The 25,918-nt window shown below is 44.2% G+C and overlaps 1 protein-coding gene across 2 annotated transcripts in view; it reads right to left on the bottom strand.

Annotated features, from left to right (window-relative positions):
• Positions 1–631: 631 nt before the first annotated feature.
• The window catches only part of FLOT2 (flotillin 2), a 127,015-nt gene continuing 101,728 nt past the window's right edge, over positions 632–25,918 (bottom strand). For both annotated transcript variants that reach the window (XM_075335254.1, XM_075335253.1), the window contains exons 5-11: positions 20,901–21,019; positions 20,490–20,603; positions 20,271–20,390; positions 15,637–15,851; positions 13,222–13,405; positions 12,218–12,367; positions 632–8,515 (exon numbers count right to left, since the gene is read on the bottom strand). In XM_075335254.1, the coding sequence (XP_075191369.1) occupies positions 8,477–8,515; positions 12,218–12,367; positions 13,222–13,405; positions 15,637–15,851; positions 20,271–20,390; positions 20,490–20,603; positions 20,901–21,019 (941 nt within the window). In that variant the 3' untranslated portion in view covers positions 632–8,476. The remainder of the gene's footprint in view (positions 8,516–12,217; positions 12,368–13,221; positions 13,406–15,636; positions 15,852–20,270; positions 20,391–20,489; positions 20,604–20,900; positions 21,020–25,918) is intronic.

The following is a 25,918-nucleotide window of genomic DNA, read 5'->3' as shown; positions in this document are numbered from 1 at the left end:
CATCGTCGCAGGTCCTGCAATGTTGGTGGAGGGGTCGCATACACCCGCTGTTTGATGTGACCTCACAGAAAGAAGTCCAATGGAGTCAGGTCAGGTGAGCGTGGAGGCCACTCCACACAACCACCATACCCAATGACTTGTAGGAAGGTCTCCATGAAGTGTCGCTTCATGTCCGCAGCCTTGTGAGTTTTATACATTCTAATCAAAGCATTTTTTTTTCTCTATCTCGTTCCGTTTTTTAAATAAAAATGCTAACTCCGTTGTTTTCCACTGGGTGGCACTATAGGTGGTTTCATTGCGTAGGGCATGGCTACTTTACTATACCTAGACACCACTTCTATGCCTATAACTGCCGCTGTTCTCAAGTTAATGGCGGTGGACAGGATATGGGTGGACACACTGTATAGAGTCATTACAAACAGAGTGATCTATTTCAATAGATCACTGTGTGCAATGACTATATTATATATGCATGTCCCTATTTGTATTGAATTACTGAAATAAATTATCTTTTTGATGATATTCTAAGTTATTGAGATGCATTTGTAATATTTGGGATTCACTCACATTTCTCTATGTTGTTCGCACATGATATACATGAAATACTAAACCTTAAGATAGAAGAAAGACATTCAGTAGCATAAGATTTTATTATATAGATATGAAACACTTGCAAACTCACAACAGAAACAATATCAAGATCCATATGATTTATGCTGCATATACATTACACATGCAGATAGTAATGTGGATAACATAACAGTCATTAGATATCTGCTTCCATATTATACAGAGGGATCGCATAATTCTGACAGGTCAAGACCTTATCCCTGAGGTCACGAGACAAATCTAGACTTTTCCTTCTCCCACACAAGGTAACGTTCTGCTTCCAAGCTGAATCGTGTCCATATTATATATATATTATATATCTTTATATTATGTGTATAACCAAATATAAGATGGGGGATATAAGTATACAGGACAACTCTTCTTACGTCAATACACAGTTATGAAAAGTAGGAGGAAAATTTGAATGATGGCGATCACTGCAGCCAATGAAAAGTGAGCTTTCATCCTTCCGCTCACAAAAATAGAACCGATTGATTGGCTGATGCCATCAAACTTTCCTTCCTGTACAAAGTTTCAATCAATCACTCTACTAGATCACAAATGAGGCATCTGAAATATCCGATATCAGCTATTTACATTGAAATGAGATCATCGAGTACTGGACCAGAATGGGATAGGGGAATGCTGAAATGTCATTAAGGCACAGCAGAGCGCTCATGAAATGCAGGAAAGTAAGAATTGTTTGTGGACACTACAAATAAGTACTTTGACTATTTTAAAAGGAATCCTCTAGTTTCAGAAAAGCCATGCCCAGGTGCAGATTGCGCTTTTCTAACCCTCCCCGTTTCCAGTATCCTCCCCTGCTCCAGATATGTCATCTGCAGCGCTGACATCACCCTGATAGCGCTGCAGCCAATCAGTATGTTTGATTCATCCAGTCTTCCTGGGCAGAGCCATTGAGCTCACTGATTGGCTGCAGCCAACTTTAAATCGGCACTGCAAACAAGAACATACCCCAGGAGCAGTGTTGGAGGCTCAGCAACAGACCCAGGAAGGGCGAGTGAAGTACATTTAATAGAATAAACTCTGACTGTGGTTGATCTTATCTGTTTGTGCCAAGAGGGATATTCCCTGGGATAAGCCAATGTTCCCGAGAATACGCCAACAATACACTATTAGATTTTCCCTACTGACATCAGACGTCATAGGCTCCACAATCACTATTAGGGTACGCTCACACAGAAATGTTGGAAAAGTCACATGTATGTCATGCGACATGTCATGTGACATCTGTATATGAGCTTTTTGTTTCTCAGCAGTTATGATTCTACAATCATTTGCAGGACCATTTACAGTGTTCTATGCTATAGAATGGTAATGTAATGGATGATACTAGGTTGATATATGTGGCATGCATTTTTTTTCCCTCGCACCCATAGACTTGATTAGGCAAGTCTCGCCATATTTAAAATCCCAGATTCACTGCCTCACTAAACAACATGGGTCCAAGTGCAATCCATTACTTTTCTCACATTGGATTCCTCATTTATACACTAGTGTGAGCAAACCCCTACAAAGTCTCCATGACTGTGCAGACGAAAAGTTAATCAAAAGGGGTTTCCAACTATTAAAGAACATGCCCAATATAAAAGATCATGAAAAAAAAAAAAAAAATAGATTTTCAACTACCAAGGTGTTTATAAGAAAATGTTTGATTTTTTTTTTTTTGTACGACGCCACTAAAGCGAGCTTTACATGCTGCGACATTGCTAGCGATGTCGCGAGCGATAGCACCCACCCACGTCGGTGGCGCGTCACGGGGTGATCACTGCCGTAACGAACAATATCGCTACGGCAGCGTCACACGCAATTACCTCTTCACCGACATCGCTGTGGCCGCAGAATAATCTCTACTTTAAGGGGGAGGTTCGTTCGGCGTCACAGCGGCGTCACTAAGCGGCCGCCCAATAGAATCGGAGGGGCGGAGATGAGCGGGCCGAACATCCAGCCCACCTCCTTCCTTCCTCATTGCGGGCGGCGGCAGGTAAGGTGATGTTCCTCGTTCCTGCGGTGTAACACATAGCGATGTGTGCTGTTACAGGAACGATGAACAACCTGCGTCCTGCAACAGCAATAATCGGGATTAGAACGACGTGTCAACGATCAGGTAATTTTCATCGTTAACGGTCGTTCGTGCGTTTCACACACAATGACGTCGCTAACTAGGCCGGATGTGCGCCACGAATTCCGTGACCCCAACGACATCTCGTTAGCGATGTCGTTGCATGTAAAGCCCGATCTAGTGTTCTCATTGTTCAACAACATGCTAGTCCATCTACTGAGCCGAGTGGGCTGGTGGTCATCTATGCTTAGTTTGAGACTGCATAGCTTTTCTGCACTGATATGCTTAGTATAGAGACAAATGGTGACTCTCCATGTTTGACCAGCAGAGTGCAGCTCATAAGGTAGACGTGCAGACTGCTATACACTTTCAACACCAGGTGGCGCCATACTACGGGCCATGTGGAAAAAAAAAAAAGTGTTTTTTTTTTTTTTAAAAGTGTTACAGGAACCAATTTGGAAATATTCATTTTTTTTTTAAGTGATCTAGACAGTGGATGTAATATCCTTTAAAATATCTACTTCACCCTACTATTGATTGTATATTTAGTAGTTACTTCATATTAACTCCATTAATTTGTTAGATATGGAAATATAAAAATCCTACTTCTAACTTGGGGAGAAAAAAAAATAGAAAGAGTCATGGCTTATTTGATTTCATAAGGTCTATGATACCAGTGACTTGTGTGGTTTGTGGCCTACGTACATCGATAAATATAAAGTGTCATTATTGTAGACATCGGACCCATTGGAAAAGATATGTAACCGCCTGATAAATGATTGACATCATGGGGATTATTGTATATTTGTCACATATGTATGAAGAATATAAGAAGAATTAATGAAGCGGTGACATACAATATCTTACATAAGATAACGAGATCCCAACATTTTTCCTTTATGTATGTAAAACATAATAAAATCATATGGACAACGAAAGATTAGTAACACACAAGCGACCGTCATGGTGACGTTTTTCTTCTTCCAATAAATGGTGGCAGTTAGTTATAGAAACCTCCAGGGTTGATAATGGATCCTAAACGTTTTTATGCAGTTTGGGCCATGACACCCATTTCAAGGCCATACACAACCCAGGAACATTATCATTCAGAGAACCCCACTATTACAGCACTGCAAAAAAAAAAACAAGCATATTAATGTGTTTGCACTAGGGCAGTTAAAGGTGTTTTTTTCCCTTAAATGCATGTATTTGAGACTAAGAAATATTTTTGGAATTGGGCATCATTAAAAATTTTGCATCCCATGGCATTTACAGACGAATTCTGAATGCCATTAACTTTGAGGCAGTCACAAATCAGCTGAAAGCTCAGAAAAAGACACATGAAAGCTACAAATACTCCTTTCAAAAGGGGCTGACTGATGGACTCTCAGTTAACGCATTCTGCAGCCATCAATAGGCAGTGCTACACAGAGGCTATAGAAGGCAAAACTGTGCAAAATGTATGATCAAATCCAATTCAAAATATTATTTAGAATCCGAATATATGGAATTAAATATAGTAACAAAAAAAGCCCTTCAAAAAGGCAGACAATCCTATTACGCAGCACTGGATTACGTAGTTGTCGGTGTCTGACTCACTGGGACCTTATCTAAAGTCCACCTTGTACATGTAATTCAAGAGATGGAGACAAAAAAAAAGCAAAAAAAACAAAAAAACACAAAATACCCCTTTCCCTACAAAAACAAAACATGGCACCATTTCCTATGTCTTAAGTGCGAACAAACAGTGATAACAGACACCGCCTAGGGACAACATTGCCAATGCTCACAATTCCAAATCAGGCACAAGGTATAATTCCCAGTCAAACACTTGTGGCTATTCATTTAGTTATTGGGCATGTCCACTTTCAGGTAAGTACATAAATTGTGCCCATCGGGTACTCGCCCGCCCTGGGCCCAGTGTCTCCTTCCTGCTTCTGTTGTGGTGCCGGTGAGTACTCGTACAGTGACATCACATCAGCAGACCGCAACTCTGCTCTCTGCCCCTTATGTCATATGTTATTTTTTCTATTTTTTTCGGTGATATTTTTGAGCCAAACTATTAAAAATGGGGTATGTGGTTAACAAAATTAAAAAGTGTTGTACATTCTGCTAAAATGTAGCTATCTGCATTAACTTAAAAAAAAACAAACAAAAAAAAAACCAAACAGGTGAACATATAAAATAGATTTTAGAAAAGGGCACAAGTTAAAAGGCATAAATGAAAAGATCAAAGCAAAAATCCCAAAAAAAAAAAAAAAGTGCAAGTGCACTAATTAATGAATTGACCTTACATTTTTTACAGTGCTTTAATAGTGCAGCGATTTGCGCCACCATTGCCATCGTTCGTGAATGGAACCTCACATACAATTGATCTTAAGTGGAAGTAGGCTATGTCTTTTTTTTTTTTTTTTTTACCATGCTGGTCCAGTACAGTATGGCTACAGAGTCCACAACACTGCTTTTGTGGCGGCGAGAAGTAAAACGGGTGCAACAATCTGTGTTTCAGAGGTCATAACCAGGCCCGAGGTGGGAAGCAGGCCAACCCCACAGCCTTCTTCAGCTGGATGTGCATCCGGAAATGCAATGTGGCACAGAGACCCATCGGGCCCCTGCACTGCAATACATGCTGCCGGCCAAACAGAGACCGGCATCTGATGTCAGTGCGCCTGTGATTTGGGGCGCATGTCAGTGACTTCATGCATCACCATAGCAGGCTTGCTGATGTCAGCTGCCGGCCACAGAGGAGGATGCCAAAGGATGTAGGAGGCAGGGAAGAAAAGCAGAATTTTTTTCTAAAGTGTTGGAGACAGAATGGGAACTATATATACACACCAGGAAGGGGCCCAGGATAAGGACATATATAACACATTGGGGGACATATATACCAGGAAGGGGCCCAAGATAAACATGTGTACCAAGTGGGGGACAGTACTACATAATGAAGGGGGCGGGGGTCATCTCGTATGTCATTTTAGGATTTAGAAAACTATAAAGGGCTCAGGCATCTGACCAACGTGGGGGGGCAGGTCCAAATTTGGAATCAGGGCCCATCGGGCTCTAGTTACGCCACTGGGTAAAAACAGTCACTCTGCACCTCCAACTGCATAAAGTGGACCGGCACTGCCAACTTGTATGTAAGTTGCCTTTGGAGTGTGGTGCAGCCGCTGACTCCCTCCCTCACAGGTGGACACTCATGAATATAGTCAGTACAGATAAATTTTTTTGCCATATCAGTTTATGCAAACTTTCAAAATACAACAATGAAAGCTAAAACAAACAAACAAAAGAGGAATAACTAAAACGCGATTAAATCTTTGTCCCTTTAAGAGGAAAGGTATGCGACTTTGGTGTCATCAGTATTTACAAAGAGACCTAATGAGCCTGTCTCGTCTCTTATGGTGCACAGCCGTGACACTACCTACTGTACACCAGCACCGATGCGGCACACAATGGCAGCGTGCCTCTAGTGCGTAACTACAGATCAGGAGGACCGGATCTCAGTGCTTGGTACTGGCGCTAATAAAGCTGTCCTTCGCAGATAAAACACGAAAACCAACTAAAGCCATAAACACTCTATAGAACTGCTCGCATGCTGATGAAACATTTCTAGGTCACAGTTCAGACCATAGCATTTGATTTACCCACACGAGACCTTACAGACACAGCTCTTGGGCGTCAGGCTCTGCATACATTAAAGGGTTAATTAAAACAGATCACTATAAAATAAAAGTGGATACAAATATCACAGTTTTAACAAAAAAAAATATATTCACATATTTCCCAGATCATCTAGTGCACAGGATATAGAATACCAAGAGGCATGTAAGTATTAACCAGATTCAGGATCAGACGGGGGGACTCAGTGGTGTGTGTCGCATTACATCACATCTGATGGTTTTCTATGGTCTCGCACTATGACGAAGACGCAAAGGTTTCCAAATGTGTTGGATTCACTGTTGTCAGTCCCGAGTCACATTGGAGTTTGTGGCCAGTGAGGTGCATGAGACTCATCTGTGATTTGGAGCTTCTTTTTGCAGCAAAAATCACAGCACTAAAAAATTTGAGCAATTTTTTCTTCTTTGACATGTCACTGTGTAACCCGAACCTTAAAAAGGACCTGTCCCCTTCTCCTGACATCTTTTCTAGTAAATTTGGGCCTCCCCCCCCCCCCAAAAAAAAAATTGAACTCTGCATTTACCCAAACCTCTGTTGTTCGGCATGGAAATATACCAATAAAATTTCAAGCAAATGTCAGCAAGCATGACCTGGTAGGCAAGGATGGGCCAGTGTCAGCCTGCACCGGCACACATCCTACTGGTAAAAGAAGTACACAAACCAGTAATATTTCCAGTAGAAAACAAAACCAAACCGTAGAACAACAAGGTACAGAGTTCTCCGAACAGATGCGGAATTATGTTATAGAAATATTTTGTAAATTCCAGCAACATGCATATCTGGAGACTTCACCGGTCCTCTATAAGAAGGGATGTACCAAGAATGCATATCATCACCCATCTACGAGAGCACCCAATTTGGAGCGGTGGTGAACATACAAAGGCCAATGCTATCCATGAGAGATCGCCAGGTGCCCGACATCGGTGGGGACCCACACTGCCACCCGTGACAACTTGTATTCATGGTACAACGGCTTTAAAATAGTGTATTACTTATATAAAGATGCATGTACTCAAGAGTAATACTCATATGTACACACCAAACAAAAGGCTGAAGATGAAGGCAAAACATCCGGGTAAATGGTAAATTTACCAAGGATCATTGGGACCCAGGGAAAAAAAATGATGGCGACTGGCGAGACTTGTGTAATAAGACGAGGGGAATAGTAACACTCACTCAGGTATTGTCAGCCTAAAAAAAAAATTGACATGTGCAACTTGAATGACAATTATGTGATTACTAGGGCTTCATACCAACCATATAGTAAATACGGCTCTACCACTAAAAGCCTCAGCGTAACTCGCAGATGTAGGCAGCAGCTTTACTCTTCGGATGTAGAAATAGTGTAAAAAAAGCACAGAACCTGAAAAATCCAGCACTGGGTAGATGCAAATACACTCACATTTAAGAAGTCAAATACTTGGCGTGCCATCTTATGGGAGGAATGGCACAAACGTGGGTGGCGCATGCGCGTGTGTAAATGGGCTGATGTTACATGCATTTCGCTCAGCTACGATCCTACAAAATGACTGGCGTCCGCCCAAATAACTAGGACACACATACGTCTGCATAGCTTCTTGCTGTGGTACTAAGGGGGTTCAGAGTGCAGGCCAGGCATATGTAATGGGGCTATAGATTGCAGAACAGACTACAGGGCTAGCAGCCCAATACTCGCATACAGTGGCAGGCGTCATGGATCAGTGCTGTGTATGCGTGTGTGTGTGTGTGGCTGAAGTCCCTACATCAAAAAAAAAAGCAGCATTTTGGCAGCACTGACAGGATACACCAGAGGGTGAGGAGTCTGAAGGCACAGAGGGCAGTGACCCCAGCCATACCTGAACTCTGCCTAGCAAATTGATTGAATAGTAGTAACCAAGAAAAATCACCACAAAAACACATAGAAATGATTCTGCTAAAAAAATAATCTTTCGACAAAAACCTAAAAACAACTTAAATGATATGATAACTTGTGGTTCTGGTCCTGAAATGTAAGGCACCAGATGTTTAAAAATGTAACAGAAATTGTCTTTTCTGTATAAAACAGAGTCCCGAAGAATTGAAGGCATTTGCTCAAGTGAATGGAGGGCAGGCTGCTTGCACGCTTTCCTATGCCAGGACTCCCGTGGCTTTTTGGATTAGTGGGATCTGCGGGATGGAAAGAAAGAAACAAAAAAAAAGTTAGAAAAGGAATCGGATCAATGACATGCATATTGTAAAGGAGTGGTGTCAGCGCCCGTAATAAATACCAAGGAACAGAATGGTATAAAGACACTTCCGTAAAGCAGTTGTATCATGTTGACAAGTTATCACCTAGCCACAGGATAGGAGATAACTCTCTGATCGTTAGTGATCTAACCACTGGGACCCCTCACCGATCCAATCTCTATGGACAGGAGGTTGAGCAGGTGCACCACATTTATAGCCAGAGCAATGTCCAGCGCTCCGCTTCTCCGGCAGACCCAACGCACATCCATAGGGATTTCATAAATTTGTGAACAGAAGATAGAACACAAAATGATGCTTCAAGGGAACCTGTCACCGGATGTTTATAAAACACTCACCTAACGGTCGGTGCGGATAAGACTGGTCAGATGGGCGTCTCCGTTGTCCAGGTCCGCACCTCCTCTTTCTGCCATTTTCGTAGTCCTTCTGAAGCTAGTGTGGATGACGCGTTCTACTTTATACACACAAGCCGACATTGAGGTCCTGCGCAGTCGCACTCTTATCTGCCCTGAACAGGGCAGAAGTATTTGTTGTGCACCTGCGCGGGACCTCAATGTCTGCTTGTGTGTATGAAGTAGAACGCGTCATCCACACTAGCTTCAGAAGGACTACGAAAATGGCCGAAAGAGGAGGCGCGGACCCGTAGAACGGAGACACCCATCCGACCAATATGCTCCGCATCGACCGTTAGGTATGATAAATAGGGATGATCGAATACCTCAAATATTCGGCTTCGTGAATATTTTCCAAATAGGTCGCCGCTATGCGAATATTCGATGCGCAATGCAAGTTTATGGGAAGCCCGAATAGTTCCGAATAGTTGTTATTCGGGTTTCCCATAGACTTACATTGCACATTGAATATTTGCAAATAGTCAAATAACTGCGATTTATTCGGCAAATATTTGCGAAGCCGAATATTTGACGTATTCTATCATCCCTAATTATAAACATCCGGTGACAGGTTCCCTTTAAATATGACGTAAAGATCCATAGTCTGGGACTAGTTGTTATGTTGCAAAGGCCACAGAAACCAGACTAATGTGGATTATGCCACATGAGATGCTGTAAGGGGATAGAACTGGATTCACCCAAACAAGAATTCTACCAGAAATTATCTGTTGACATATCTGATGTCATCTGGTTTCCAAAGGTTTTCCAACACCGGGATCTCCAATCCGTGACTTGTGAGACAAAATGTGGCTCGTGGGCCTCTGATATGTAGCTCTTGCCTTTCTCAAAGTGTGGAGACCTGCAGCTGGTCCGTGCATTGTGGTCCATATATGTAGTGTAACATATTCTCTAAAAAAGTCCTAATGCTGGGGCTTCACAGAAACCTGGGTGGCAAAATAAGTCCTGCAGCCAAAGATCGTGCCATGCCGCAGCGTCTGTGCAGTACAATGTAAGGGAATTTTGTAAGTGATAGGAAAGCCTAATGATTTAGGCTATGTTCACACTAGAAAAATGATTTTTCTTAAGAAATTTCTTAAGAGTGAAGGATTAGTGCACCGGCGTTAAAAAACGCACCAAAAACGCACCTGCGTTTTTGCGGCGTTTTCGGTGCATTTTTGGTGCGTTTTTACCGCTAGTTGCTCCCTGCGTTATTGTGCCAATTATCTATGGCAAATAACGCAGTTAGCTGCAGAAAAGAAGTGACATGCTCATTCTTTTTCTTAAGAGAATCTACTGAAAGAATTTTCTTAAGAAAAAAACGCAGTGTGCGCACAGCTAATTTTTTTTGCCATAGGTTTGGCTGGCGAATGTCTGCAGAAAGGTTACAAGAATTTCTCAAGAAATTTCTGCAGCAAAAACGGACCAAAAACGCAGGTAAAAAACGCAGTGTGTGAACATAGCCTTAGATTTTTTGTGACTTGAGTGTCACAGAGGCTTTTTGGGTTGCATTACAACCTTCTCTTACTTGCATTATGCTGTGATTTAGTAATTTGGCTTCTATTAAACAACAATCTTTCAGAGCTGAATGAGGCTCTCAAAATAAAGGTTGGGGACCACAGCTCTAAGGAATTAGGCACAAACCAAAATATCCAAGTAATGCCAAAAGGTATTCAGGGCAGAGTGCAACACATATAAAACCTCTGATTTTATTGAACGTTAGTATTGGTGTAAAGCAAATCTAAACAATAAAAAAAAATGAGAGAGTTGCCAGTGCCTGTGCAGGGTGCCATGGTTTTGACTGTTACCAAATGTTGGATTACTTTTAATTCACAGTTAAAAGAGAATCTGTCAGCAGGTTTTTGTTACCTCATCTGAGAGCAGCATGATATAGGCAAAGAGATCCTGAATCCAATCATGTATCACTTAGATGATGGAGTGCAGCCGTTCTGACACAATCATTGTTTTTAGATTTAACAATGCTGCAGAGCTGAGAAACAGATCCCACACACACACTAAGCTCTCTATGTACAATGTCTATAGACAGTGAGCTGATAATTACAGATGGGGAGTGCCAGACTAGCTGACCTAGTCTGGCAATGATAATTTCCTATAGCTAAAACAAAGATTGCAGGTCAAAACCACACAGTGTGAAAAGAAACACTTCACTGAAATCTCAATGTTCTGTTAACCCCTCTATAGCATGCAGCCTTGGGATTACATAGAAAAAACCTGCTAACAGATTCACCTTAAAGTACTTTAAAGACTTGTTTTCATGTGCAAAAGATGCTTTTTTTGGGGGGTAGGGGCGGCAGGCTTCAATCGGTTCTGATGGCATTTTTGATGCCCTTCTTTGTGTTTTGATGTCCTGAGATAATCTTATATAGGTTTCCCTACTACGTACTGTTTAATAGCCATGTCTAACCGTATAGAATCATGGTCTAATCATACCAAAGCTGCTGGGCTGGGGAACACGCAAAAGAGTATACAGATTCTATCACAAGCTGCGCTTTCTTTGAGGTAATACACTGCTTAAAAACAAGCTGGGAAATGTTTTACCTCACAGAAAGCATAGCATGGGATCACAACTGATTCTAACTTTATACTTTTTTTTTTGCTTACTCCCATTTCCTAGGAGATGTGGTATGATCAGACCATGTCACTGTACGGTCAGACACGGCCATTACACAGCAAGTATGTAAGATTATCTCCGCACAGGAACATTTTTTTTTAATCCCAATCAATTGTGAAACTTTTTTTTTTTATTCCAAAATCTATTGATTAAAATGAACTGTGGGAAAACCCTTTTAACTTTACTTAACTCATTACACGCCAAACACTTTGTCTGCAAATATTCCCGCAACGGAGAGGCAAAAGTAGTATTACATGGTGTGTCCAGCTCAACATGAAAATATTTTGGTTTTGATGTTACCATGTGGCTTTAGAGCTCAAACTATTTGTATGTGTTCACAAGTACTCACTATACAAGTTATTACATGCTTTAATATATTGGGGGAATTTTCATGAAATCATACCCAGTTTTCTTGAACTATTCAACATAGCAGTTTGTCTGCATTAACACCTCCCTCCATCATGTATGCAATATGAGAACATGGCCCTAGAGCTCATCGACAGATGGTGGCTTCTCAAATGTCAAATTATCTTCAGATGGAATACAACCTAATTATACACACCCAAAATAAGAGAACGGATTCACAGGCCCCGGCCCACTCACCTTAGTCAGATCTACACCAGTGAGAGCTTGAACCGAAGCAGGAACTTCAGCCAATAGACGATTCATTTCCCCGGTTATTTTACTGTTCTCACCACTGAGAATGAGAATTTCATCCACTTTGGCCAACGGAGCAGACACTTTGGCAGCAATCTGTAAAGAAGAGCAGATAAGGTCAACAATTGCACAGTATAAAGTGCTATGGGACTAAACGGCTAAAGCTGCAGAAGCCAATGGGCTAAAAAAACAAAAAACAAGACACAACACCCCCCCCCCCCAAATAAAAACACAACTAGTCAGAGGTCCACGAATTGAAAGTCCCGTGGCCACCCTGCACCGAGAGGTCCCTGCTCTTGGTTCAAAGCCGGACCAATGCAAAGGGAGACTTTGGGGCAGATATACTACAGTGTTTACGCCAGAATTCTGGAGTAAAACTCATTAATATGTTGTAATATTGTTGCGCCCCTCCAATATCGCTACTTTTGGCTTTTTCACATCCCTCCCAGACAACTATGCAAATATTATGGGGCATAGGCAGAATGGGGTTAAGGCCACCCATGAAATTTGTCAAAAGCCTCACCGCTTTAGTGTTGTAACTTACTTTAGAAATTTTCTCCAGTCCTCTGTACCGGAGGCTCTCATCACTTAAGATGTGTCTAATTAATCAAGTGCTGTGTACCTCTTAATGAATTAGGTGAATCATGCTCCACCCCATTCATTAAGACTGACATGCACAACGCCGGCCTTAAATTAATTGGGACCTATGCCTTGGATCTGTACATCAGGTTGTGGAGGAGTCAAAGCTGATGAACCTCCTCAATAACCTTTCCTTACAGCCATGCTTTTCTAGTCACCCCAGAATCTTGCACAACACAGAGTCCTTATGTCTTTTATCTCAATGTTTCTTGAAGGTCAATACCATCACTGATGAGTTCAGAGATCTCCCTCTGTTATCTCAAAAATGTGATACATAAAAGGAAAATGTAGACTTGGAAGTGACTAGTTACCTCTGGTAGACACTCCAGAACAAGGGCCATTTTAGCTGCCTCCCCGTAATGTTGGTAGGCCCCGGCTTTCAGCTTCATCCTCTCAGCTTCTGCTTTTCCAATAGCTTCAATAACAGACGCTTCTGCTTCTCCAACTTTACGGATTTTCTCAGCCTCTGCTTGAGCAATCAGCACTTGTTTCACCCTATGAAAATCAAAGAACCATAAGAAAAAGCCGTCCGATCTGATGAGCAGCTAGAAATAAAGTAAGAGCTACAATGCTCATAAAAATACTTAAAACAGGTTGTCCAAAAGTTTTGAAAACAAACATGGCCTCCTTCTACTAAAAACAGCAAATATGAATGCAGGTTGAGTCACACTGCAGCTTAGCCCCGATCACTTCAAAAGGAGCTGATCTGCATGGACAGGTATGGGGCAGTGTTAGGAAGAATGTAGCCATTATTTTTCGAACCTTCGAAAAAACCCTTTAAAAAGAATCGGAGTACCTTGGCATCTTTGCCTAGTTCAGGGATTGGCTGCAGCGGTTATGCCGCCTGCTGTTGGTGAGACGTTAGCGCTGCAGCCAAGTCAACAAAACCTGAGGCAGCAATAGAGACAGCACTGGATTTGCGAAGGGCAAATGTAGCAAGCTTAGGATATTGTTTGCATGTGCAAAACTATGGAGGAACAACAAAAAAAAACAAAAAACAAAACAACCTAAGTGAATAATTTGGGTTCTATTCCCATAATATAATGACTACACTGAAAGTTAAGCCTCTATATGCAAAATACACTACACACAAATGTAGGGATATTTGGCTTTCGGGTGGAATTTATGTAAAACATTCACAATAGGCCTCGGTTCCACGTCCGTACAAATAATCACTCAGATACTCGTCCCGAAAAGTGGGATAAGTGTCATGCATATGGTCTTGCGTATCTCTTGCGAGTGCGTGGGGTTTTTTCTCGTCTAGCATCCATAGGACGCGCGAATGCCATGCAAGTGCTATGCGAGTGTGTAGATTTTTCTCACCTTGCATCTGTGTGACAAGCGTATGCCATCCGTATGATATGCGTATGATATGAGTATGTAATGCCGTACAATATTTTTCTCTGGTGCGATATACGCAGCATGTTGCAATTTGATCCTCAGCACTAGAGCAGAGAAAAAAATAGCAGATGGACACTGCCTGATTGGTGCGAGGGCAATCTGATGTTTGTCTGCTGAGGCGGCATCCTACTCTTCTTGAAGGGCAGCCCTCAGGTCATTGAGGTTCTGGGGTACAGAGCTACGACCTCTACATGGCGACTCAGCTGATCCCAGAGCTTTTCTATAGGATTGAGGTCTGGACAAAAAAAAGCAGGTGACTCCAATTGAGGTACCCCAGTCTCCAGAAGCCATTCCCTAATGATGCGACCTCAATGAGCTTGAGTGTTGTCGTCCATAAAGATAAATTAGGCCTGTGTTGTTCATGCACAATGACTGGATTAATGATGTTATTCAAGTAGTGGGGGCTGTCACTGTACCATTCACACAGTGTAGGGCAGTTTTGTATTAACTAGACACAGCTGCCCACAGTAACACCACCACCTCCATCACCTCCAAAGGCTCAGGATGGTGACGACAGTGGCCGATGCACAGCGCTTTCCTTGAAATCTCCAACATCATCATCGGCCATCATTTCTGCTCAGCGTGAATCGACTTTCATCAGTGACAAGCATTGAGGTCCACTGGTCATTTGTCCAGCGTAGATGATACCTGTGCCTGGTGTGTGGTCAGGTCCCTGCAGGTTCTCTAGCAAGCATTTCATGCTGATGTAAACGGTTTTGAATGGTCTTATATGACACTTGAATGCCACTCAACGTCAGGCATATTTAAGGGAGGTGAGAGGCACTCATAATCCGGTTCCGAAAGGCATTGTTCACAACGAAGCGGTTAGCAGTGTGAGATGTAGGCAAAAGACATCCACTTCTAGGTCTTTCTGTGACTCGTCCAGTCTCTCTGCACCTCTGTTGCAACCTGCTGTTGACACTCTGTGATATTCTAAGCTCAGCAGCCACTTCCATCTGAGAACATCCTGCTTGAAGCCTTGCAATGGAGAGGTACTGTTGATCAATTGTTAGGTGTCATATTGATCGCTTGATGTCAAAGTGTGAACAGCACGATGAGGCCTGTGGAAATACTAATTGAACCCCTATTTATTGGGCAATTCATGGATCAACCACCTGTTAATTTTGCCATTAAGCTCCTTCTTAGAAACCAGCAAGTTGTGCAAAAAGTGCTGAAATATTGAACAGTTGGACATGTACATTCAGAAGTATAGAGAAGGTCACATTAAGTTCACCTAAAATGTTATTGTGAATTTTAGGATCATCCTGAAATGTCACTCTAAAGCCAAATATCACTACATTTTTGCGAGTAGTGTATATACTCACTTTTCTCCTTCTGCAATCTGCTGCATCCTATATGCCTCGGCTTCTGCTGGTCTCCTCACTGTGGCAATCAACTCCTTGTCCATACGAACAATTTCTTTCTCTTCAATATCAATCTGTTTCTTCCTCTGCACCACCTCAATCTCAATTTCTTCCTGTCGAATCTTCTGCTGTTCTTTGGCAGCCTGTAGTTCATACGCCAGCTGAGCTTCTGCTTTCTAAATAACAAGGAGATGAAGGTTACACCACAGACCATATTCTGAACATATACTATGTATATTGCGTCTATCTGCATTGTGCTACTAAAACTGCTCTGATCAGTGGAAATATGGACTTATAAACTCTGATGGTAACTGGGGGGACCAGACACCGACAGGTTACCAACAGATCCTAAGAGTTCCCATCAAGCCAACTTGGCTTGTTGCACTGACTGTCATGGAGAACACTCCGCTGCCTCCAATCGTCAAGACAATATGCAATTGACCGATGATTGATGGACAAGGAGTCGCCTGCTTTCACTACAAGGCCAATCATTGGGAAACTCACAGTGAATATTGTATATATACACAACCAGTACCAAAGCAAGGTATATAAATAATAATAATAATAATAATAATAATAATAATAATAATAATAATAATAATAATAATAATAATAATAATAATAATAATAATAATATTAATAATATATATATATATATATATATATATATATATATACACATACATATATATATATATATATATATACATATATATATATATATATATATATATATATATATATATATACATACACACACACACATACATATATCTATATATATCTATATCTATATATATATATATCTATATATATATATATATATATATATATATATAATCTCTATCTATCTATCTATATACACACACATACACACACACACACACACATACCTCGGTATATTCACTGCCAAGATCCACAATATACCAAGAAGAACTGCTAGTTGCCACCACCTATCACTTATGCAGGCCAATTTGACACCAGTTACAGATAGCATATGCTTTGGGTAGTAGTTTATAGAGCAGGCGGAGTGAAACGATAACATTTTATTTAATCTGAAAGGTAGGCAGTGTTTTAAAAAAAAAAAAAAAAAAAAATTTTTTTTTTTTTACAAAAGATGTTAAAAAGGGTACAAATCAATACAGTATATACACAATTGCATAAAATAAAAAATGAATAACGAAAAAAAACTACTAAACCTGTGTCACGGAAATGGCCAAGATTTATTGAGGGAAGAACTCCAATGAGACATGGTACAACCCTAAAAAAATGTATCTTTCTTCTTGGCATTGAACAAGGATCATAATTTGGCATTTGCTTTTATTAAGCACAAGTTACATCCACATACTTACCCTATGGGGAGTCCTAACAAGGCTGGGCTTCAGAGAACTATAGGATGTGTCTTAGACAATTATGAGATTCACAACTTTAACAATATCTTCACCCCTGGAGGATCCAGGCGGAAGATATTACAGTCCTCTCTGCTATCACAATTTTATCTGTTCATAGATGGGAGACATGGTATAAATATTGTCATCTATCTCGCCAATATCCATTTTAAAAGGAACCATAGACCTGATCCTGCAAGGCGGAATGATGCTTTGCGTTCACCATTTCATCTCAATTACGAAAATATGACTTTCCTATCTAATATATCGACGCAGTTCATAAAACCTTAATTCAGAATTTCTATAAGGGTTACAAAAGGATTCTAATGTACTTTGCTAGTTTTCTGGTCAAGCTGATGTTCTTATCTCTACCGGTTGTAAATCTGTCCTTCTCCACATTCAAGCTTAGATTGGGCTCACATCTACTACCCCTTAGGCCTCTGTCACACATTCGTGCCTCCGATACGTGTTTTGCAGTTATTTCACGTACCGGAGACACGTACACCAATGTTACCCTATGGTAACAGGCACATTAACGTAAATCCACACGGAACGTGTGTCTGTGTGGATTGTATGTGTTTAAAATACGCCGACATGTCAGTTTTTCTCCGGCATCACGGGTGTCATACGGCCCGCACCCGTACCACACAGATGTAGTGTGGATGCGGTCCCGTGTGACACGCGCCGGAGAAAACACACGTGTGATTATTTTATAATAAAAAAAAAAAACAAATACTCACCTCCTTCAGCCCTGCAGAATCTTCCTCTGCAAACAGTTGCTGCAGGCTGGCGCTCATTATGAGCGTGTTAAGGAGGTGGGCGTGATGTCACGGGCGCTAATCTCCACCTCTCCACTCGGCCGGAAGCAGCATCAGCGGGAGTGGTTGGAGCTGAAGATCAGTACCCTGGACAGCAGCAAGGACCACGTGAGTATGTAAATTACCGGTTCTCCGTGTGTGATCGCGGATAGCACACGGAGAACACACGTGGCCCGCACGTACCGGAGACACGTACTTACCACACGCAACACGCAGGGAAAATACGTGTCTCGCGGCACGTGCGTGATTTTCCCGTGTGTGTGGCACAGGCCTTAGAGGGTTCTTTTTAAAATTACCTGTTTCCAAAGAAGGGGCTCCTCTGCTCATTGATTATGTAGAGGTATCTGATTGCAAGCTCTTGATTTATTATAATTATGCAACGTCTTCTAGATTTGCAATCATATCCATATGCACTAGAGGACACATCACCTTGCTATTATAACCAGATTAACTATCAGGCAAACTGTAGTACTGTAGTTGTCTATGTGACATTGGAAAAGATAAGCTGCCTCCACTCATCAAAAAGCCAGTGGCGTCTATGACATGGTCACAAGTTTCCCTTCTTTATACCACTTTTTTTCCCCCAGGTACTTATCACTGTACATGGAGAACATCTCACAAGACCGGTTATTTTGTAGATGCAGTGCCCCAGTCCTCCAGCCATCACACTGACAGTTACTACCGTCCCTGTAGTTCTAAAGTATTTCTTAAGATTCTTTATATATAGGTTAATGAGCGCAGGAATCAGTTGCAAGGGTGTTAGTTCCTGTGTTCATTCCACCCTCTTAGCATGTTAGTACACCCACAGGGGCATGCTAACATGCTATTCAATGCCCATTGCCCAGCGTCATCAGCGGTGACACATGTACCTGTGTCCATGGTCACCGCATCAGACGCCGGGCAGTGCGCATGATCAGAAGTCCCGGCACTTCCAGTCATGTGCAGTAGACCTGTCTCAAGCTGGGAAGTGTACACCCGGCTTCATAGTGCACATGACTGGACGTGCTGGGCATTCTGATCATGCGCACTGCCCATCTGATGCGGTGAGAATGAACACAGGTACGCACGTCACTGCTGATGACACTAGGCAGTGGCATTGAATAGCATGTTAGCACACCCCTGCGGGCATGATAACATGCTAAAAGGGCAGAATGAACGCAGAAACTAAGGCCCTTGCGACCAGTCCCGGCGCTTATTAGCATAGCAGAAAGGATCTTTACAAATACTTTTTCTACAGATCTCTTTATCTATGCTGGTGTATACAGGGACAGTTAGGCAGGGATCAGCAATATGCACCTAGAACTGCTCGTGGATCTGGGTACATATTGCACCTGACAGGTTCCCTTTAAAGCACAGTTGTCATTAATTTTTTCCTAAATCAAAAAGTACACATGAAAATAAGAAACTTTGTAACATACCTGATTAAGAAATCCTTTTCTTCCTCTTCCTGAACTGATCGATAATTCCCAAAATTCTCAATTTATGAATTAAAGCAGTCTTCAGTGAATACAGATTTCCCCATTAGGCTGGTTTCACATCAGTGGTACTCTGCCGCACTGCCGGATCCGCCACAAATGCGGTACAGTTCTATACAGTTCACAGGCATTGTGGCAAGCTCCGGTCACATGCTGCCTCATGCTCCGGTCACATGACAGATTGTGACCGGAGCTTGCCACGATGCCTGTGAACTGTATAGAACTGTACCGCATTTGTGCTGGATCCGGCAATGCGGCAAAATACCGCTGATGTGAAACCAGCCTTAAGCTGGGTTTACACACTGCAACATCGCAAAGGACATCGCTGTAACATCACCGGTTTGGTGACGCAATAGCGACCTCCCTAAGTCTCTGCTAAGTCTCTGGTGAGCGTTCAACCCGGCAAACCTGACCAACAACTTACCAGCGATCCGGACCTGCAGAGCGACCTAGCTGGTTGTTGGGGACGTTGATAAGCAGCCTTTTGAAAGGGAAGTTGTTAACAAAGTCGCTGAAAAGGATTCACACACTGAAACTTCATGCTGCACAGCGGGAAACAAAGGACCTAGGAATGGTCCTGAACGACTTGTAGTGATCAGCAACTTCCAGCAACTTCACAGCAGGGGCCAGGTCGCTGATAGGTTTCACACACTGCAACATCGCAAACAACATCGCTATTGCGTCACAAAACCGGTGACGTTACAGCGATGTCGTTTGAGATGTTGCAGTGTGTAAACCCAGCTTTACTGAGATAGGAGATAGCAGTTGGTGCTGATAAAGATCTATGGAGAATTAAAACTGTTTCAGGAGAACTAGCCCCTCCCTTCTCCATAGAACTTGATAGGTACCAACTGCTGTCTCAATCACGTTGCTACTTTTCAGCCTGACATACCACCTCACCCTCCCAGTCTTACCTTGGTGTTCACTTCCTGGCTAAAGGCCGCCTTCTGCAGTTCATAAGCCCGTTTTGAATCGGCCATTTTTGTATCAGACAGATATTTGACATCGAGCATTTCTTTCTTGCACATGGCTTCCTGTCAGGGAAATGAAACAAACAAATTCAATTACTCTGCAGGACGTGAACACTACATATAGTATTCTAAGCACTTCAAATCCTCTTCTGGATTACGTACCCTAATGCCTGCATCGCGTTCTGCTTCAGCGACGCCAATGTCGGCATCCCTCTGCACAGCAGCTGTCTGCGTCTTACCCAGGGAGCTTAAATACTCAACCTTGTCATACACATCCTGCAGGGCAAGACAAGCATTACGGGAATTACATGGCTCAGAGATATAATGCAAGTGCAAAACAAGACTGGCAACATTCACTGCTAAGATTACAAAGGTTAGAACGTCTCTGCAGGCGACACTCCTTTCCCGGTAACATTTATGGCCATATTGAGTCATAAGCAAATACGGTCAATGCACATGTATTTTATGGCTAATTATATAAAAGGGGAAAAAAACCAAAATTGCCTGAAGTGTAATCAGGAAAATCATAAAACTGCATTTACATACACAAACCATGTTTTCTTATGCGCTCACCTTGATGGTAAAGCTTAGGATTTCAATACCCATGCGACCGACGTCAGGAGCAGCTACTTCACGGACCAGCTTTGCAAACTGATCCCTGTCCTGATAAATCTGCTCCACTGTTAGTGTACCTGAAAGAGGAGAGGCCTATTACAGCTGGACTAGAATATATAATGGTTGCCTGCGCCGTAAGGAAGAGAATAGATCACGGCGGTCCCAAGATTATACAGTGTCCGAGGCCGTGGGTCACAGAATGATGGCCTCCGCATCTTACAGAGCTCTATAACGCTTTTTGACAAGTAGCCACTGGGCATCAGGACTGAATTATAAGCAATAAAAAAAAAAAAAAAAAAAAATTATAATTATCCATCATTTTCTTACACATGATTTCCTTAAAAGGGAACCAAACATCGCGCCCTCGCTTCTTCAGATCCCATTGTGACCGCGCGTGGTCACAACAGGACTGCAGAACAGCTGATGAGAGGACGCGATTAGCTGCAGGTAATCGCGTCCTCTCATCAGCTGTTCTGCAGTCCTGTTGTGACCACGCGCGCTCCCGCGGTCACAACGGGATCTGAAGAAGCGAGGGCGCATGCGCCTCCCTCTCCTGCAAAATACTAAGTTCAGCGGGCTTCAGAAACATGGCGCCGGAGATAAGTGCTATGCGCAGGTGCCAACTCCGGCGCCATGTTTCTGAAGAGAGAAATTTACATACAGCCAGTGAGAGGGAGGAACAGGCGGCGGGGGGCGGGGATACAAGTGCATAGCCTGCCCGGTCATTAGGAGAGAGGGAGGAACAGGTGGCGGGGGGTGGGGGGAATACACGTGCATAACCCGGCCGGACATTAGGAGAGAGGTGCACACGTCAATCAAAAAGTGCATGAATTTTCAAACTTTAGGCAGTGAAATCCAACTTTATAAACACCCGAGCTGCACCCTGATGGTATGTACAGCCTGTGCCTGATAGTGCCAGTACTGGCTGCACCTTATACATGAAAGAAGGGAATTTTGTTTACTTACCGTAAATTCCTTTTCTTCTAGCTCTAATTGGGAGACCCAGACAATTGGGTGTATAGGCTATGCCTCCGGAGGCCGCACAAAGTATTACACTAAAAAGTGTTAAGCCCCTCCCCTTCTGCCTATACACCCCCCGTGCTCCCACGGGCTCCTCAGTTTTGGTGCAAAAGCAAGAAGGAGGAAAAAAAAAAAAAAAATAAATTATAAACTGGTTTAAAGTAACTTCAATCCGAAGGAATATCGGAGAACTGAAACCATTCAACATCAACAACATGTGTACACAAAAAAACAGGGGCGGGTGCTGGGTCTCCCAATTAGAGCTAGAAGAAAAGGAATTTACGGTAAGTAAACAAAATTCCCTTCTTCTTTGTCGCTCCATTGGGAGACCCAGACAATTGGGACGTCCAAAAGCAGTCCCTGGGTGGGTAAAATAATACCTCGTAAGAGAGCCGTAAAACGGCCTCTTCCTACAGGTGGGCAACCGCCGCCTGAAGGACTCGTCTACCTAGGCTGGCATCCGCCGAAGCATAGGTATGCACCTGATAGTGCTTCGTGAAAGTGTGCAGGCTCGACCAGGTAGCCGCCTGACACACCTGCTGAGCCGTAGCCTGGTGCCTCAAAGCCCAGGATGCGCCCACGGCTCTGGTAGAATGGGCCTTCAGCCCTGAGGGAACCGGAAGCCCAGCCGAACGGTAAGCTTCGATAATTGGCTCCTTGATCCACCGAGCCAGGGTTGATTTGGAAGCCTGTGACCCTTTACGCTGGCCAGCGACAAGGACAAAGAGTGCATCCGAGCGGCGCAGGGGCGCCGTACGAGAAATGTAGAGTCTGAGTGCTCTCACCAGATCTAACAAGTGCAAATCCTTTTCACATTGGTGAACTGGATGAGGATAAAAAGAAGGTAAGGAGATATCCTGATTGAGATGAAAGGGGGATACCACCTTAGGGAGAAATTCCGGAACCGGACGCAGAACCACCTTGTCCTGGTGAAACACCAGGAAGGGAGCTTTGCATGACAGTGCAGCTAGCTCAGACACTCTGCAAAGTGAAGTGACTGCTACTAGAAAAACCACTTTCTGCGAAAGGCGTGAGAGAGAAATATCCCTCATTGGCTCGAATGGTGGTTTCTGAAGAACCATCAGCACCCTGTTCAGATCCCAGGGTTCTAACGGCCGCTTGTAAGGAGGGACGATGTGACAAACCCCCTGCAGGAACGTGCGTACCTGTGGAAGTCTGGCTAGGCGCTTCTGGAAAAACACAGAGAGCGCTGAGACTTGTCCCTTAAGGGAGCCGAGCGACAAACCCTTTTCCAGTCCAGATTGAAGGAAGGACAGAAAAGTGGGCAAGGCAAAAGGCCAGGGAGAAATACCCTGAGCAGAGCACCATGACAGGAAAATTTTCCACGTCCTGTGGTAGATCTTGGCGGACGTTGGTTTCCTAGCCTGTCTCATAGTGGCAATGACATCTTGAGATAATCCTGAAGACGCTAGGATCCAGGACTCAATGGCCACACAGTCAGGTTGAGGGCCGCAGAATTCAGATGGAAAAACGGCCCTTGAGATAGCAAGTCTGGTCGGTCTGGTAGTGCCCACGGTTGGCCGACCGTGAGATGCCACAGATCCGGGTACCACGACCGCCTCGGCCAGTCTGGAGCGACGAGGATGACGCGGCGGCAGTCGGCCCTGATCTTGCGTAACACTCTGGGCAACAGAGCCAGCGGAGGAAACACATAAGGGAGCTGAAACTGCGACCAATCCTGAACTAAGGCGTCTGCCGCCAGAGCTCTGGGATCTTGAGACCGTGCCATGAACGCCGGTACCTTGTTGTTGTGCCGTGACGCCATGAGGTCGACGTCCGGCACCCCCCAGCGGCAACAGATCTCCTGAAATACGTCCGGGTGAAGGGACCATTCCCCTGCATCCATGCCCTGGCGACTGAGATAATCTGCTTCCCAGTTTTCCACGCCTGGAATGTGAACTGCGGAGATGGTGGAGGCCGTGGCTTCCACCCACAGCAGAATCCGCCGGACTTCCTGGAAGGCTTGCCGACAGCGTGTGCCGCCTTGGTGGTTGATGTATGCCACCGCTGTGGAATTGTCTGACTGAATTCTGATCTGCTTGCCTTCCAGCCACTGCTGGAACGCTTTCAGGGCAAGATACACTGCCCGTATTTCCAGAACATTGATCTGAAGCGAGGACTCTTGCTGGGTCCACGTACCCTGAGCCCTGTGGTGGAGAAAAACCGCTCCCCACCCTGACAGACTCGCGTCCGTCGTGACCACCTCCCAGGATGGGGGTAGGAAGGATTTCCCTTTCGATAATGAAGTGGGAAGAAGCCACCACCGAAGGGAAGCTTTGGTCGCCTGCGAGAGGGAGACGTTCCTGTCGAGGGACGTCGGCTTCCTGTCCCATTTGCGTAGGATGTCCCATTGAAGAGGACGCAGGTGAAACTGCGCGAAAGGAACTGCCTCCATTGCTGCCACCATCTTCCCCAGGAAGTGCATGAGGCGCCTCAAGGTGTGTGACCGACCTTGAAGGAGAGATTGTACCCCTGTCTGTAGTGACCGCTGCTTGATCAGCGGAAGCTTCACTATCGCTGAGAGGGTATGAAACTCCATGCCAAGGTATGTCAGCGATTGGGCCGGTGTCAGATTTGACTTTGGAAAATTGATGATCCACCCGAAACTCTGGAGAGTCTCCAGGGTAGCGTCGAGGCTGTGTTGGCATGCCTCTAGAGAGGGTGCCTTGATCAACAGATCGTCCAAGTACGGGATCACCGAGTGACCCTGAGAGTGGAGGACCGCTACTACATTAGCCATAACCTTGGTGAAAACCCGTGGGGCTGTTGCCAGGCCGAACGGCAGTGCCACGAACTGCAGGTGTTCGTTCCCTATGGCGAAGCGCAAGAAGCGCTGGTGCTCTGGAGCAATCGGTACGTGGAGATAAGCATCTTTGATATCGATCGATGCAAGGAAATCTCCTTGGGACATTGAGGCGATGACGGAGCGGAGGGATTCCATCCGGAACCGCCTGGTCTTTACGTGTTTGTTGAGAAGTTTCAGGTCCAGGACAGGTCGGAAAGACCCGTCCTTCTTTGGGACCACAAACAAGTTGGAGTAAAAACCGTGGCCCTGTTGCTAAAGAGGAACAGGGACCACCACTCCTTCTGCCTTCAGAATGCCCAGCGCCTGCAGAAGAGCCTCGGCTCGCTCGGGAGGCGGGGATGACCTGAAGAATCGAGTCGGGGGACGAGAGGTGAACTCTATCTTGTAACCGTGAGACAGAATGTCTCTCACCCAACGGTCTTTTACCCGTGGCAGCCAGGTGTCGCAAAAGCGGGAGAGCCTGCCACCGACCGAGGATGCGGAGTGAGGATGCCGAAAGTCATGAGGAAGCCGCTTTGGTAGCGGCACCTCCGGTGGTCTGTTTAGGACGTGACTTAGACCGCCATGCATCAGAGTTCCTTTGATCTTTGAGGCCTTTTGGACGAGGAGAATTGGGACCTGCCCGCGCCCCGAAAGGACCGAAACCTCGACTGCCCCTTCCTCTGTTGGGGTATGTTCGGTTTGGGCTGGGGTAAGGATGTATCCTTTCCCTTGGATTGTTTGATGATTTCATCCAAACGCTCGCCAAACAATCGTTCGCCAGAAATTGGCAAACTGGTTAAGCGCTTTTTGGAAACAGAATCTGCCTTCCATTCCCGTAGCCACAAGGCCCTGCGGAGTACCACCGAATTGGCGGCTGCAACCGCCGTACGGTTCGCAGAGTCCAGGATAGCATTAATAGACGTCGGCATTTGCGTCTTACGCTGAGTGGTTATAGACGCCACCTGTGGCGCGGACGTGCGTGTGGCTGCGTCAATTTGCGCTTGACCTGCTGAGATAGCTTGTAGCGCCCATACGGCTGCGAATGCTGGGGCAAAAGAAGCGCCGATAGCTTCATAGATGGATTTCAACCAGAACTCCATCTGCCTGTCAGTGGCATCTTTGAGTGAAGCCCCATCTTCCACTGCAA

This window comes from Anomaloglossus baeobatrachus, chromosome 2, assembly GCF_048569485.1.
Source record: "Anomaloglossus baeobatrachus isolate aAnoBae1 chromosome 2, aAnoBae1.hap1, whole genome shotgun sequence".
NCBI lineage: Eukaryota > Metazoa > Chordata > Amphibia > Anura > Aromobatidae > Anomaloglossus > Anomaloglossus baeobatrachus.
This window is presented reverse-complemented; position numbering and strand designations above follow the sequence as displayed.